This window comes from Balaenoptera acutorostrata, chromosome 2, assembly GCF_949987535.1.
Source record: "Balaenoptera acutorostrata chromosome 2, mBalAcu1.1, whole genome shotgun sequence".
Classification (NCBI taxonomy): domain Eukaryota; kingdom Metazoa; phylum Chordata; class Mammalia; order Artiodactyla; family Balaenopteridae; genus Balaenoptera; species Balaenoptera acutorostrata.
In genome coordinates this window covers 135,684,315-135,701,858 of record NC_080065.1, presented here as the reverse complement: position 1 = coordinate 135,701,858, position 17,544 = coordinate 135,684,315, and the positions used below count along the sequence as shown (strand labels likewise).

The 17,544-nt window shown below is 37.2% G+C and overlaps 1 protein-coding gene across 2 annotated transcripts in view; it reads left to right on the top strand.

Moving 5' to 3' along the window:
* LOC130704535 (zinc finger protein 300) overlaps positions 1-17,097 on the top strand; it is a 56,121-nt gene extending 39,024 nt beyond the window's left edge. The window contains exons 4-9 of one of the 2 annotated variants that reach the window (XM_057540117.1): positions 6,588-6,903; positions 7,615-7,741; positions 8,438-8,481; positions 13,621-13,747; positions 13,992-14,114; positions 15,238-17,097. In XM_057540117.1, the coding sequence (XP_057396100.1) occupies positions 8,467-8,481; positions 13,621-13,747; positions 13,992-14,114; positions 15,238-16,790 (1,818 nt within the window). In that variant the 5' untranslated portion in view covers positions 6,588-6,903; positions 7,615-7,741; positions 8,438-8,466 and the 3' untranslated portion in view covers positions 16,791-17,097. The remainder of the gene's footprint in view (positions 1-6,587; positions 6,904-7,614; positions 7,742-8,437; positions 8,482-13,620; positions 13,748-13,991; positions 14,115-15,237) is intronic. The other variant, XM_057540118.1, reaches the window with a different exon arrangement.
* Positions 17,098-17,544: the final 447 nt, after the last annotated feature.

Below are 17,544 nucleotides of genomic sequence, written 5' to 3'. Positions count from 1 at the left end.
GGGAACTCTATTTTTAGTTTTTTTAAGGAACACCATATAAATTTTAAAATAATTTTGTCTAAGTCTACAAAAAAAAACTTGCTGTCATTTTTAAGGAAAATTGCTTTAAGCCTATAGATCAATTTGGGCATAATTAACATCTTTACTGTTTATAGTCTTCATATCAGTGACCATGGTATATCTCTATTTATTTGATTTCTTTTAATGATATTTTGTAATTTTCTTCCTAAAGATCCTACATGTTTTGATAAGTGTAAGTCTAAGTGTTACAGTTTCTTTGGAGTGATTAAAAATGGTATTATGTTTTTATTTGTGCTTGCATGTTTTTATTATTAGTATAGAGAAATGTGATTGATTTTTGTGTTGATCTTGTATCCTCTTACTTTGCTGAACTCACTTAGTTTTAGGCATAATATTGGTAAATTCCTTTGGATTGCCTACATAGACAATCATTCATGTCATTTGCGTATAGGGACAGTTTTATTTCTTTCCTTTCTGATCTGTATGCTTCTAATTTTGCTTTCTTGTGTTATTTTAGTGGGTAGAATTTCCAGTACTATGTTGAAGTAGAATGGTGAGAGCAAACATCATTGTCTTGTTCCTGATCTAAGAGGGGAATCATTCAGTCTTTCATCATTAAGTATTATATTTTCTGTGGGTTGTATTTTTTTGTTTTTTGTTTGTTTGGTATATGCTCTTCATTAAGTTAGGGAAATTCCTCTCTGTTACTATTTTGCTGAGAATTTTTTTTATCATGCATGAGTATTGGATTTTTGCCAAATGCCTGTTCTGTGTCAATTGATATAATCATTTGCTTTTCCTTTGTATCCTGTTGGTTAATTTTCTATTTTGAGCCAGCTTTGAATACTTGGAATACATTTCACTTAGTCATAGTGTATAATAGATTGTTGAATTTGGTTTGTTAATATTTTTTTGAGGATTTTTATGTCTACGTTCATGGGAGACATTGATCTGTAGTTTTCTTTCACTGTACTGTCTTGGTATGGTTTTGGTAATAATTTCCTGATAAAATGATTTGGGGAGTATTCCCTTCTTTTCTATTTTCTGGAAGAGATTGTGTAAAACCAGTGTTAATTCTTTAAATTTTGGTAGAATTCTCCAGTGAAACCATTTTTCCTTTTTTGTGAGGTCTTTAAGAATCAACTTTTTACATAGTTATAGGACCATGCAGGTGATCTGTTTCATCTTAGTTGAGTTTTGGTGTTTGAAGAAATGGTCCATTTCTTCTACCTTGCCAAATTTATGAGGCTAAAGTTGTTCATAATATTCTCACATTATCCTTTTAATGACTGCAAGATCTATAGTGACTTGTTAATATCTATCTCTACAATTTCCAACACCTTTTTCAATTCTGGTCTGTTTTTTTTTCTTTGAGTTATTTTTCTCTTCATTATGAGTATCATTTTCCAGTTTCTATACATGCCTGATAATTCTTGATTTAGTGGTAGACATTGTGAATTTTACCTTGTTGGATGATAGATACTTCTGTGTTCCAATACATATTTTTGAAGGTTCTTTTCTGTAGTTCAGTTAAGTTACTTGGAAACAGTTGTTAGGTGGCACCAGAGCAAGATTTAAATATAGAGCTAATAATTTCCCACTATTGAGGCAAGACCCTTCTGTGTATTCTTCCCAGTGAATTGTAAAGTTTTCCATTCTGGCTGGTGGAGACAGGTATTAATCTTGGCTTTTTGTGAGCTCCAGTTACTGTTTCCCCCTTCCTTTCTGGTGTCTCTTTTCCCAGACTCTGATTTTCCTTACATATATGCACTGACCAGTACTCTCTTAAATACTTGAAGTGGAACCTCTGCAAGTTTCTGGAGCTCTCTTTCTGTGCAGCTTTCTCCTCTTTGGCCTCTGCTCTGTGAATATAGCTGCCTTGGTCTCTCTGTACTATTAGTTCTTTCTCCTCCACTCTGGAAGTCTGTTGGCCCCTGCCTGGACTCTCTTGTCCTGTGTCATACCTAGAAGTGTTCTCAAGGCAGTAAACTGGGCAATCAGAGGGGTCACCTCAATTTGTTTCCCATCTCTCAAGGATCACTGTCCTTCACAGCCTGATGTCTAATACCTTTAAAGCCGTTGTTTCATACACTTCTCTGGTTTTTCAATTGGTTCAGGTGAAAGTTCCCATCCATTCCCTATTACTTCACTTTGGTCAGAAGCAGAAGTTTGGAATTGGTTTATAAAATTTACTTTTGTTTTATAATTATGTAAAACTTTTTGTGGTTACAAAGTCAAATCAACAGAACATGGTATATTCAAAGAAAATTAGGTATGATTTCTGTCCCTTCTATCTTATTTCCTTCCTCCCTGGGGTAGGAAGTGTCTAAGGTAGCTGCCAGTGATTCCCACCTCCTGATATTCATGGCCTTTTGTAATACCCTCTGCATAAGTAAGCAGCTTCTAACCAATGGCATATGGCAACATAGAGGGGATGTCACTTATATATTGATAATAAGGTTATAAAAGTTTGTGACTTCCATCTTGCTTACAGACTCTTCTCTTGACTCCCTAGATAAGCAAGTTGTAAGTTGGATGGCAAAGTACTGTGGGTGGCTTCCTCTCAACAACCAGCAAGGACATGAATGCCCTTAGTCCAACAATCCTTGAGGCATTAAATTGTGCCAACAATCATGTAATTGAGCTTGGAAATGAATCTCTCCCCATTTGAGTCTTCAGATGAGAGAGACCCCAGCCTGGGCCAATACCTTGATTATAGATTTGTAGAAGACCCCGAAGCAGAGGACTCAGATAATCCATATCCAGATTCCTGGCCAACATAAACTGTGAAACAATAGATGTGTGTTGTTTTAAGCCACTAAGTTTTGGGGTAGGTTGCTACATTTCAATAGATAACTAATAATGCCTTTTGTAGATTATATTTTATTTGATGGCTTATTCTTCCATCATTTGCTTTTTATTTTTAAGGTAAACATATAGTTGATTTTCATTATTCACAGATTCTGTATCTGCAAATTCACCTACTTGCTAAAATGTAGTTATAATCTCAAAATCGATACTCACAGTGCTTTTTCAGTCATTGGCAGACATGCACAGAGTAGCAAAAAATTTGAGTTGCCCCATGCACACATTCCCGGCTGAGTTTAAACAAGGGGATGCTCTGCCTTCCTGTTTCAGCTCTCATACAGAGACGAATAGATGACGGGGATGGTAGGGGCAATTCAGTGTAGTGCAAGAAACTCCAGCTCTGGAGTCAGTTGGACAGGGTTTGAATCTAACTCTGGCCTTTGTTACTGGACCTCAGGCAAATTACTTAACTGTTCTGAACCTTGGGGTTTTTTTGGTAAAATAAATAAAATACAGAGCTGATCTCCCTGTGCTATGCGGTTGCTTCCCACTAGCTATCTATTTTACGTTTGGTAGTGTATATATGTCCATGCCACTCTCTCACTTTGTCACATCTTACCCTTCCCCCTCCCCATATCCTCAAGTCCATTCTCTAGTAGGTCACCTAGAGGGGTGGGATATGGAGGGTGGGAGGGAGGGAGATGCAAGTGGGAAGAGATATGGGAACATATGTATATGTATAACTGATTCACTTTGTTATAAAGCAGAAACTAACACACCATTGTAAAGCAATTATACTCCAATAAAGATGTTAAAAAAAAAAAAGAAAATAGAATCCACCAACCTAAGTTGTTTTTAAGGTTATCATCTTAATTATACAAAGTTGTAATTTAAGATTATAATCTATTTTATGTTGATTTATTTCCCTTTGGAGAAATGGTTTAGTATTCACTAATTCTGTGTTTGCAGCAACTTAATTGAACATAGCTACCATGAATAAGTAGAATTAACTGTATAAATATTCACATTTTTAGAAAATAAATGGTAATAACAAACTATTTTCATTTTTTTTCTACTTTTTTTCCCCTCATATAACATTATATCCTGAAGTTACCTCCATATTAGTACATAGAGATACTTCTCTCTGTCTTTCTCTTACAGCTGAATAGTACTGTTTTGTGTGTGTACTGTAATTTATACAGCTAGACCTGTTAGTAGATGTTTGGGTTGACTGATGTCTTTTGGTATTAAAAATAGTACTGCAATGAGTAACTTTTTTTTTTTTTTTTTTTTTTTTTGCCAAGATGTATTTGGGATATATTCCTGGAATGGAGTTTCTGAGTTAAAAGGCAAAAGCTTACATGTAGTGTTGTGGTTTTAGACTCTTTGATAATCCCCTTAAGAGGTAGAGCTCAATTCCCATTCATTTGATTGTGGGCACCCTTAGTGATTCACTTTCAGGAAATAGAATACAAAAGAAGTAATGAGATGTCATTTCTAATTTAGGTTATAAGAAGACTATGGCTTCTGTCTTCTGTGTGCTCTCTCACTCTCTTTCCCGTGACTCACTGGTCTGGGTAGAAGCTCGCCTCCATACTAAGAGGGAGGCTTGAGAGGGAAGACCCCTACCATGTCATGAGGATAATAGAGTAGCCAAAGGAAATCCCCCCATGGTGAGCAACTGAGCTTGGAAATTGAAATTCTGAGGCTTGTCATCAGCTACTTGATTGAGTTTAGAAGCATAACCTCCTCCAGTTCAGCCTTGAAATAATTGCAGCCCTGGCTGACAGCTTGACTGCAACCTCATGACAGACTAGACCTGAACCACCCAGCCCAGCTATTCCCACATTCTCCAATCACAGAAACTATGAAACAGTTAACTACAACAACGTATATAGTTTCAGACTGCTAAATTTCAGGTAATTTGTTACACAGCAATAGATAATGAATACATATAGTTTTGTTAACTATTGCTAAATCTTCTATATAGGGGCTATACCATTTTTCTGTCCCATGAGTAATATATGAGAATTCCAGGTTCCCATGACTTTACTAACACTGTGTATTTCCAAACTAAAAATACTTTTTTTTTAAAACAAGGTAATAGATGAGAAATAGTATCTTACTGTGGCTTTAATTTTTATTTCTTTCATTGTAAGAGAGGACTCCTCTCTGCCTTCTTTTTAAATTAAATATTAAAATAAGGACAGCTTCCCATCATGCTTAGGATAAAGAGCTAACATTTTCACAATTTCTACATGGCTCTGCACAATCTGATCCCTTCCCATATCAACTTCCACTGGTATCACTGCTTTAGGATTCTGAATTAATCATTACTATACCCTTAGTGCATAACACAGTGAGTGACTACAGTGTCTTAAGCACAAGACATGCAATAAAGATTGATGTAACTGTGGAAGTTTAAATTGGAGTGCTGTTGGTTGCCCATTTCTTACCCTCTTCTTTGTCTTGACCAAATGTTAGGCCTTTTTCCTCCCCTCATACTCCTAAATTTTGGCTTGCCCCCAAGTTTAAACATACACTAAAGGGTAAGGATATGCGGAACATCCTCCCTCAGCAGCTTATTCTCAGAATCTGAAGACCCTAGAAACATTTCCTGTTAAAGTACCCTGGTTTTGCCACTTGCACACCTCCACCTTTTGAAAGTTCCTGCTAACCCTTCTTACACCTCCCTATTAAAGAAAAGCCTTTTTCTGTTAGATTTTGTGAGATGCTTGCAGATTTCTGAGATTGGTGCATTCTCCCTATTGCAATAATCTTTCTGAATAAAATCTCTTCATATCTAAATCCAGACGTTTTTATTTGACATGGGAAACAAAACTGCTAATGTAAAATTGCTGCTCATTTAATTACACACAAGCCAGAAATCATGGCTCTTGTGAAATCTATGATGATTCAAAATTGTATCTATTTATGTACAGGAAACATCAGTTTGTTAGTATGCCTTTTTTCTTAAGTAAAAAAGCTTGATGTAAGGTAAAGGTTATGATAACAAGTGTTTCGTTTGTTCTTCTTTTTTTTTTTAATCAAGTGATTTTTTTTCCCCTTAAGTCTAACCTCCTCACTCTCTTCCTCTCTTTTCTTTCCTTCTGTTGTTTTAGTCTCCTCCTTCTCTGTCTCAGTCTCCCTCTGAGTCTCCCGTGTTGTGTCCGGTTTCCCACTTCTGTTCCTGTGCTTCCATTTTTCACGCTTAAGTTTCCCATCTCTCTGTCTCCACAAGCTTCTCCTTTGCCCCCATTATTCTTGTTTTCTCCTAGTCTCTGATTCTCATCTTCTCTTCCCTCTCACTTTATTTTCTTCAGTCGGCCTCTGCAACTTGTTACTACAGTAGTAGTAGTTTCCCCTAGAGAATTCCATATAATCGTTTTTAGCGTAAAGTTCATTATTTCTGTGTGTCCTCTTTCTCTGCTCCTCAGTGAACTCTTCCATCACTCTGACCCCTTTTTCCCACAGTGGAATCTCCATTCCGCGTTTTCACCCCTCTCAGCAAGTAGAATCTCTCGGTAGGGGGCTGTGCCATTTACAAACACTTTTAGGTAAAGGTGCCAATGAGAATATTTTACTGTTCCAAATTCTTCCTCTTCCACCAAATGAAGCTTTCTAATAGAGGACATTCACTCAAACGTCTTACCCAGTCCTCCTATAAAATCTCTCTGCAAAATTTTGCGTGTTACTGGTTTGTGTAATTCTCCTTTATATCATCTTTTCCCCCTCCCCTCACTGCCGCGGTGGTACAGCCCAGCCTCCGAATAAACCGAATTCCTCTGCTTGTACGGAACTGGACGGCCTCTCAAGATGGCGGCTCCCACTGAGACACAGCGCATGGGAGCGGCCATATTGCCTCCTGAACAAAGCCGCCCAGGGTGCGGAGTGGGCAAAGCTGCCCGGTACCGAACAGCGCAGGCCCGGGAGCCCAGTGCTTTGCTCACCCAGACAGGAAGCGGGAGAGTTCGCCGCTATGGATGTGACAGCTGTCCCGGGTTAAGCCGTGACGGGCGTTTCTAGATCTGATAACGGAACTGCAGGTCAGAAGGCGGACATGTGTGGTGATGAGTGAGTCTTTTGGATTGGTAATGGGACGGGAGGGGTTCGTGAGTGTCAGTGATTGGAGACTGATGAAGTCACTGGTGGGGAAGGTATGTAGGATTAGGGTTGGGTTTATTTGGGAGTCAGGGATGGGGTGAGCTATGAGGTTAGTAATTGGATAACGGTGTGTCAGTGACGGGGTTGTCTGTGGGATCAGAAATGGTGTGTATGGGGACTGACTGGTGATGACTGGGTCAGGGATTTAGGGGACTCTGAGGAATCAGTGATTGGTGAGGGAGTCTGTGGACTAAATGATGAGGGTATCCATGTGTCAGTCAATGATGTGGTGGGCATGGGGCAGATCTGTGGGGTATGTGATTGCTAAGTCCGAGGATTCAGAGATTTGGAGGGAGCAGTAACGGGATCAGGGCGTCTTGATGATCAGCCCTACTTTTTTTTACATACATTAAAATTTCCACAGGTCATAGGCAACCTTAAAGGTCAAATCTCTTCTCAACCATTATGCCCTTAGTCTGGTGCCCCGCATAAAAATGATCGTTTTGAAACAAGACCAAACAAATCAAAAAAGATAGGATTATTATGAAAAGTGTGATTCTCGTCCTACCTCTTTCTAAGTTTATTGAAATCATTTTATATTTTATTCAAGAAACATTTATTGAACACCTGTTGGGTGCCCAGAGATAAGTATGACTATTTCTCCTGGTTGTTTCCTTCCAGATCTATTTTGACAAAGCCTGGAATACCCCATATAAAACTGTCTGTCTATCATGGGAGCACCCACTTCCTCTGAACCAGTTAAGTCTTACCTACCTGATTCCTTCTGGGACTGAGAAGGATTTCCCAGGTATGTACCTTCTTACGTTAGGGTATATTCCGTTGTATCAGTGGTTCCAACGTACCGCCATTTTTATATGCAGACAACCATACTGTTGAAAGTAGCAATAAAAAGTTAAACGGAAAACATCTTAAAATTAACATTTTGGTCCATGAATGTTGATTGGCAGGGAAGTCTGCTGAGTTGAAGGAAAGTATGAGAGCTCTTGGGAGATTATTAGAATTCAGCTGCTGATTCCTTTCTGGGGAATAAGGGAATACATTCCTCAGTTTTTCATTTGGTCATTAGCCATTGTTATTGCCGGGGAACTTCATCTTTGTGTATGTGTGTGTGTGTGTGTGTGTTTGTGTGTGTGTGTGTGTGTGTGTGTGTGTGTATTGCCTTATGAAAACATTAGAGTGGAATTGTTGGTTCATAGTGGGGAAAATAAGTTGTTAATAAATCAACAGGAAACATATGTTCACATCTATGCAATTAAAAAACCTTGTCCAAGTTCTGTGTGATCATAGTATGTAGTCACAAGAGGATTTCCTTCACATGATACTTGCTGATCTTTCTATAAAGACCGAACAGTCTTCTCCCACAGGTTGGCCTAACATTTACCTGCCTTCTGTGGTAGTTGTTTCTAGACTGGTGAATGTGGAAGCTGCAGTCTGCGTCTGATCTGTGAAAATGTCCTTCTGATCACCAATTTTGCCTTTTCAGGCATCTACCTTTTTAGAAGAGAGCAGAAAATGATGAAGTCCCAGGTGAGTTGCTTTAATTTTTAATTTCTTAAATTTCTTTTTTTGGTTCTTCATACAATCAAATGGAAAAATGAAGATAGCTAAAATTTGGATCAGGGAAAGACAGCCAAAATAAAGATCCAGACCTAGAAAGAGTTGCTAAGTAATATGTAGATAACCTGGCCTGAAACCATTTAAAAAAACTGATGTACCAATTTTTCTTATCTTTCTTGCTGACATCATCAGTTACATGATTTGCAGACCTCTGAAGAGAAAGCAGATATATTTCCCATGGGAAGAAATTATTTCTTGCCATATAAGACTAAGATTTCATTTTTGGGTCTTTCTCTAGGTGATGGAGTGTGCAGTGTTCTCACCAACACTCCTGTGGTAAATGCAATAATAAATTTCTTGTAGCTGTATCACAGAGTGATTTCTTTTAGAGGGAAGTTATCATAATGTCATAGCCAAACTCCTTAACTTTATCCTTTAGAGCTGGAGTCATCAAACTATTGCCTGTGGGCCAATTTCAGTTCTCCAACTGTTTTTGTAAATAAAGTTTTATTGGCAGCACAGCCATGCCACTTGTTTACATATTGTCTATGACTTTTTTTGTACTACAATGGCACCATATGGCCTGCAATGCTGAAATTATATACTTTACTGAAAAAGTTTGTTGACCTCTACTTTAGAGGACCAGATTGATTATAGAGGCTTCCTATTGGCCAGCTTTCTCTACTGATAAAGTCTAGATAATATAGGATGGCTACATTTTGAATGGTCTTCCAAAATATATATTGCTTTCAAAAAGCAGTTCTTAAAATATAATTGTCTGGCAGAGCTTTGGAGAGCAAGGGTCACTGATGCTCTGTACCGTTTGCTATGGTTTCAGAGTTTGTAGAATTACTGTCTAACTTGGGGCTAGTTCCTTCTTTGTGTTTCTGTATTTAACAGTCTGTTATTTTTTCTCCCTGCCAATATTCACTATATATACAGTATAAAAATCTTTAACTATATAAAAAGATAAAAATTTAAACACCAAGGGACCTTTTAACTTAAACTCCCCTCCTCCTGAGATTATCAGTGTTAACCATTTGTTTCTAACCTTGTGATTGAGCGTACATGAGTAATAGTACCAGTGCCAGGGGTGTCTTACTTTCTTGTTCCTTTTTTTGGGGAAAATAATGTTATAGTAAACATTCTGTTTTGCAACTTGATTTTTAACTTTACTGTCCAGTATAAAAATTTGTGTATACATTTTGAATATCTTCCTATGCCAGTATATAGAATTCTCCTTTATTATTTTAGCAGATCCATAATATATCCTTGTGGACTGGAATTGTTTCTTCATCTGTAAAGTGGAGATTGTAATCCTCATAGGGTTGTTGTGAAAATTGAGTAAAAACCACGCTTAGAACTGTAACTGGGGATGGTTTGTTTTATATTTAAGTATTAGCTATTATTATTATATCATTATTATTGTCAAATCTTGGAATCAGCTTTTGCATTAGGAGTTCTTATGTATATTTTACAGTGGAACTTAACAAATGCGTTCTATTGTGAAAAGACAGGTTTTTTTCCTTTTTGGGTCTCAGTAGCTTTGGAGCTGTGCTGTCCAATACAGAGCCACCAGCCTCATGTGGTTATTGAGCGCTTGAAATTGGCTAGTCTGAATTGAGGTGTGCTTTGAGTGTAAAGTACATAGTGGGTTTTGAAGATATAATTGCAGAAATTCATTAATAATTTTTAAAGATTTATTACATGTTGAAATGATATTTTGAATATACTGGGATAAATATATATTATTGAAAATAATTTTTTGAATGTTGCTACTAGAAAATTTAAAATTACTTATCTGGTTGGCTTTATATTTCTGTTAGAGCTGCTTTAAAGATGAAAATGGATTTTTTATTGGCCCAATAAATCCAACTATCATGGCTAATTAACTTGCTTGTTAGCTCAGGAAGAAAGATTTATATTTTTTCCATACAGTCCAGAAGTGAAGTAATCATTTTCACACATATCTATCCTTCTTTTCTCCCTCTAACACCTACTCCCCTTCCATTTCCTCCATATCTTCCATTCTCCCAGTCACTCAAGCTGTAAAAATTGCTTGTAGCTGATTGGAAAGTACAATTTTCCACTGATTATGCACTATTTTACTCAAAATTTTGCTCAAAATTAACAAAATTTATACATATTTAGTATATTAAAGCATTCTAGTATCATTGATAAAGCAAAATTAGAATGTCAGCATTATGTTTATTAATGTTCTTATCAGTATGGTTTCTCTCTACATTCTACATTTATTATCTTCCTCATGTTACTGTTCTTTAGATCACAAGAATATTATTGACAGTGCACAAAACTGTTTTTAACTAAGCATGAAATTTATTTTATTCTCTATAATTTTCATTCATTCCTTTTTAGCAAACATTTCTTGAGTAGTCAATATATGTCACAGGTGCTGGCTGGCTGTGGAATATCTCAAGAGTTACACATGGTTCTTTCTTGGGAAGAATGCAGAGAAAAATGGGGTGAACAGATGTGGAAACTAACATTAACACATAAAAGCTCTATAATAGACATGGGAGCAAGGAACTTTTATAGTCGATAAGGGGGAGCAGCCAGCTTTATAAATAAGTCAAGGACAAGAGTCTTAAAAGATTATTAAACTCTGGATCATGAAGGAAGTAGGATGAGGATAGGAAACAGCATTTGAAAAAGTAGAAAAGGCTGAGAATTTGAGGAAACTAAAGCGGAGGGTGTCTCATGGAAAGTTTGTCTGAAGGCGGCATTAAGGTAATAAAATATAAAAGGTCTTGTTTACAGTATCAAGGAAGGCATTGTGGAGTACAGTGGTCAAGAACCCAGCTACTGAGTCAGGACACCCGCTTTTAAATCTGGCAGTTAATCAGTCATTTATTCAGTGTAACCTCTGGCAAGAAGTGACTTAACCACTGTAATCCTCAATTCTCTCATATGTAAAGTGGGAAAACTAAAGGGGTTGTTATGGGAACAGACTGCTTGGCAGCTTGATGGTGTGAATATGAGACTTGATGTGGGGTGAGAGAAACCTGAACATTGAGATGATTGAGATGAGACTAATTATATATGCAAGAATGGAACCAAAGGAGTCTTTTAAGCAGGGGAATGTTGATATTTAATTGTTTTTTCATTCTGAAAGCAATATTTGATAATAATGGAATAATTAGGGAAAACCCCTCAAAAGTAGTTTAAAATAATACAAATCATTCAGATTCCACTATTAGGTGACAACTATTGTGAACATACATAATGGTGCCATAATTAAAATAGTCAGTTTACCCTCCAGAAACACCTCTGGCTCTGCAGTTACCCAAGTCCTTTATTTCAGTGTCATGTCAATAATTTGTTATAGTTTTCTCGTGAATGTTTCCTGCATATTTCTTAAGTGTGTTTTTCAATATTGCTGTTATAATTGATGTATTTCATTATATTCCTAGCTATTGCATATATATAGGAGAACTGTTAGATTTAGAAGAAGCTAAGATTTCCTTCCTATGAAATGAGGGGATTGGACTAGAATCTTCAAGAACTCTGACATTCTCTGATTCTCTAAATGCGGCTTTTCTCTTTTTTATATGTTATACTTTAAAAATCCTTCTCTATAATTATTAATAAAGGGCTTCCCTGGTAACGCAGTGGTTAAGAACCTGCCTGCCAATGCAGGGGACACGGGTTCGAGCCCTGGTCCAGGAAGATCCCACATGCCGCGGAGCACCTAAGCCCGTGCGCCACAACTAATGAGCCTGCGCCCTAGAGCCTGCGAGCCACAACTGCTGAACCCACATGCCACAACTACTGAAGTCTGTGGTCACAGACTAGAGCCCATGTTCCACAACAAGAGAAGCCACCGCGATGAGAAGCCCGCGCACCACAAGGAAGAGTAGTCCCCGCTCCCAGTAACTAGAGAAAGCCTGTGTGCAGCAACAAAGACCCAACACAGCCAAAAATAAATAAATTAATAAATAAATTTTTAAAAATTATTAATAAAAATCTTCCCAACCAGGTTTTGTTTTGTTGTTATATAATTTTGGGTATCTTTAGAGTTTAAATTTTTGCTCCATCCAGAATATATTTTTTTCTCTTTTCCAAGACCTAAGATATCATTGTATTAGTTATAATTGATGTATTTTATTATGGCAGCTAGGGCTGCCCTAACAGAATACCACACACTGTGTGGGTTAAACAACAGAAATTTTTTGTGTCACAGTTCTGGAGACTAGAAGTCAAAACTTAAGGTATCAGCAAGGTTGGTTCCTTCTGAGGGCTGTGAGGGAAGGATCTGTTCCAAGTCTCTCTCTTTGGCTTGTAGATAACTATCTTCTCCTCATGTCTCTTCATACTGTCTTCCCTCTGTGTGTGTGTGTCTCTCTGTTCAGATTTCTCCTTTTGATGTGGACCTCAGTCATATTGGATTAGGGTCCACCCTAATAACCTCATATAACTAATTACATCTGCTGTAACCCTATTTCCAAATAAGGTCACATTCTGAGGTCCTAGGGATTAGGACTTCAACTTATGAATTTTCAGGGTATACAATTCAGCCTCTAACATATGGCTTCAACATTATTCTTTTCCTGTTAACTGTCCAGTTGTTTCAGTACTATTCATTGAATAATACATCTTCCTCTCAGCTGTGTGTTTTTTTAAAATATTAAACTCAAATCTTTATGTAATGCTAGTTCTTTTCTAATTTATTAGTGCACAGAGATACATTTTCATAGTTATATTCAGTGTGTACATATTAACTTATGCTGTTTTTTTCATTTATTCTTTCATGTAAGTATTTCCACATGTTGAAAGAGCTGTATATTATTCCATCAAATTTAAGTAATTGTTTCCTTATTATTAGATACTTGAATTGTTTTCCAAAATTCCTCTCAGCTGCTTTAATGCTGCCCTTATCACTTACTAAATTACCATTTGTATTAGGTAGGCATTTTATGATTTACCTCTTCTGTTTTCCTGTACTGTCTGGGTCTTCTTGCTAAAGGCAGGATTTTACATTGGTTCTCCCAAATACTCTGATACAAAACTAGATGTAGGTATAGTTTTGCATACTATATTAGAGATGATAAGAATGATCACTTTAGATTGAACAGGAATATACTGTTACAGGGGTTAGTATCATTCAAGGATGTGGCTGTGGATTTCACCCAGGAGGAGTGGCAGCAACTGGACCCTGCTCAGAAGACCCTGTACAGGGATGTGATGCTGGAGAACTACAGCCACCTGGTCTCAATGGGTAAGGATGACTTCCCTGTATAACTCAGACTTGTCCAATCAAGTGCCTTTCCTTATCAGTCTCTGTGGTTAGGTGGTTCCTGACATATATAATGACTTTTATGATCTTCGTACCTTCCCCGATGGAGGTCATTACTTTGCTGAGGGCCAAACGGGCTACTTCATTGTAGACCTCCTTAAACTGCACCTTCTCTTTTGCCTTCTGTGCAGTCTATCCCAGTTCCTCTGTGATTTCCATTTAATAGGGCATCCAGTTTCCAAACCAGATGTCATCTCCAAGTTGGAACAAGGAGAAGATCCATGGATCGTAAAGAGAGACATACCAAATTGGATCTATCCATATGAAGATCAGGCAGATGGGCGACAAGGGAAGTGAAATATCAGTTTTTTTTTTAATTGATTGATGCCTGAGGCTTATGTTTCTCTCCTTAGTGAATTCTCTTATTGTTTGTTCCTGTGCTGAGAATTTAGTAGGCATTCAACAAATAATTAATCAGTTAAATAACTGTGAACCTTTATAGGGGATAGCTATTTCTTATTGATTGTATATGTATATATTATGTATTAAATATATATTTGTTTAATATATTTAATATATATTTAATGCATTTTATGAAAAGGCTTAATAGGCAATAGAAGGCAAATTCCTTCTAAGAACACAGGTTGCATTACAGAATTAAATGTCAAATACTGCTACTGTTTTTAAAAGTTCAGAGAAAATTAGAGTCTAAAGAAATGAAACAGAATTTGAAAAGGCATTTTTCAGAGCATGCAGCTGTAGCTGCTTTGAAAGATATATTGAGTATTGATGATGCTGAGAGAGGGAGGTGAAGACAAACTGTTGATGGGGGGTGGGCATGAAGAGTATATGAACAAAACCTTGAAGTTAGGGAAATATGGCTTTTCTGGGAGAACTTTGCTAGTTTTATTTGATAATGTGTAGAAGGAATTTATGGGGAACTGTGGAATTCAAGTTTGGATTCTTGGTGTGAATCTGATACTGAATCCACAGAAGGATTTTGGGTTTTTCTGTTGTTTGTATTAGTTGTTAGTTAGGAAAGTAGACTGAGGAGAGTTAAAGTATTTTGAGTACAGAAGAGACCTTGTTTCTTTGGCTAGTGGTGGTAGGATAATACTAGTCAAGTATATATAGCAAATTATAAAATAAACGCATTTGAAAGGTGAAAAGCATTCCCCTTCAGGAAGCAGGAGAAATGGGAAGACTCTAAAAGAGTAATCCAAGATTAGAGTGATAATAACTCAGATAGTTTTCTATCTCCTTCAGGTATAGTTTTTCCATAAATATTTTGCTTTAACATCCTTGTCTAACCATTTCCCTCATCATACTATTTGCTGTCTGTCTTATGAAATGGCCTGTCTCCATCCCTGTTTTGAGTTCATCACCTTCATTGGATCAGTCATTTTTTATACTCCTCTGCATTCTGTTAATTATTCTTTATGACTGTTTTATTTTATCTTTCTTCCCTTTAGACAGGAAAAGTAACCTTGACAACACCCAATCATGTATTTTGGGGTCTGTTTCCTTGCATAATAAGATACTGAAAGGAGTCACAAAGGATGGTTCATTTTACTCCATTTTAAAAGTCTGTCAAGGTGATGGCCACCTGCAGAGATGTCAGAAAAACAGACTTTTCAGGCAAGTAACAGTCATCAACAACAAAACAATGACTGTGGAGTCAGACCACAAATATAATGCATTGGGGAAAATATTTCAAGAATGCATAGGGTCAGATACATCAAGACAAAGACCCCATAACTGTGATGCATTTAAAAATAACTTGAAATCTAGTATTGACCTACCTAGTTGTAATAAGAGCAATTCAGGAAAAAACCCTGATGAGAGTTTTGGATGTGGAAAATCATCCATCCATGGTGTGTCCAATCCTGATCTTGAGAAAATTCACAATCGAGTAATTCCCTGTGATGATAATGAGTGTGGAAACATTTTCAGCAAGAAACAATCCCTTATTCAGTATCAGAATGTTGAAACTAAGGAGAAAACCTGTGTATGTATTACATGTGGAAAAGCCTTTGCTAAGAAGTCACAGCTCATTGTACATCAACGAATTCATACTGGGAAGAAACCATACAATTGTGGTGCATGTGGGAAAGCCTTCAGTGAGAAGTTTCACCTCATTGTACATCAAAGAATTCATACTGGGGAGAAACCTTACGAATGTTCTGAATGTGGAAAAGCCTTCTCTCAAAAATCATCCCTCATTATACATCAAAGAGTTCATACTGGGGAAAAACCATATGAATGTAGTGACTGTGGGAAAGCCTTCTCCCAGAAATCACCCCTCATTATACATCAGAGAATTCACACTGGAGAGAAACCTTATGAATGTAGAGAGTGTGGTAAGGCCTTCTCCCAGAAGTCACAGCTGATTATACATCATAGAGCTCATACTGGAGAGAAGCCCTATGAGTGTACTGAATGTGGAAAAGCCTTCTGTGAGAAGTCCCACCTCATCATACATAAAAGGATTCACACTGGGGAGAAACCCTACAAATGTGCTCAATGTGAGGAAGCCTTCAGCAGGAAGACAGAACTCATTACACACCAGTTAATTCATACTGGGGAGAAACCTTACGAATGTACTGCATGTGGGAAGACTTTCTCCCGGAAGTCACAGCTCATTATACATCAGAGAACGCATACTGGAGAAAAACCCTATAAATGCAGTGAATGTGGAAAAGCTTTCTGTCAGAAATCACATCTCATTGGACATCAGAGGATTCACACAGGAGAAAAACCTTATGTTTGTACTGAATGTGGGAAAGCCTTCTCTCAAAAGTCTCACCTCCCAGGGCATCAGCGGATTCATACAGGAGAGAAACCTTATATATGTGCTGAATGTGGAAAGGCATTTTCTCAGAAGTCAGACCTTGTTTTACATCAGAGAATTCATACTGGGGAAAGACCTTATCGGTGTGCTGTATGTGGAAAAGCCTTCATCCAGAAATCACAACTCACTGTACATCAGAGAATTCACAGCAGTGGTAAAATCATAATGAACTAAAAACACAGACAAGCTTTCAGTATTAGCTCAAGCCTTAATAAACAACAGAAACCTGATTAATTTGATAAATTTGTGGACAACATCTTTATAGAGAAAATTTTACAAGAGAATTTGTGTCTGTAGTGTGGTGATACCTAACTCAGCAAAGATGATGGGAAATAATTACATAAATGAAGGACATTTCACCATGGCATGTAAAGCTTTTAAAGTCATGAACTGAATGGTCAGTAGAACAAATTATGTATATAGAATATTGTCAAATTACATATTCCTTATTATACCATAACAATAAACACATTGTGAAATTGCTAATATTAGCTTGCCATTATTTGGGCCATGTACAGTAATTCCCTATAAAGGACATGAAGAAAACTTGAGTTAAAAAAATCAATTCCTAGAAACTGTATTAATAAGGAGGGGCTTGGGAGTTCCCTGGTGGTAGGACTTGGCGCTTTCACTGCTGTGGCCCAGGTTCAATCCCTGGTTGGGGAACTAAGATCCTGCAAGCTGTGCAGAGCAGCCACAAAAAAAAAAGGGTGGGGGGCTTAGCATGATCCCTAAATATACATGTAAAATTCTTATACAAAGATGGAAAGATAGGTTGATCAGATTTAGTAAAGGTGATAATTATACATTTTCCCATCTCAAGCATATAAGTTGATCTGTATCTCTGGAAGGACCCTGGACCTTGAAATTGATGCTTATTGACCAAGTCTCCTCTTTACTCTCCCTTACTGGGAATTTGGTATAGTGG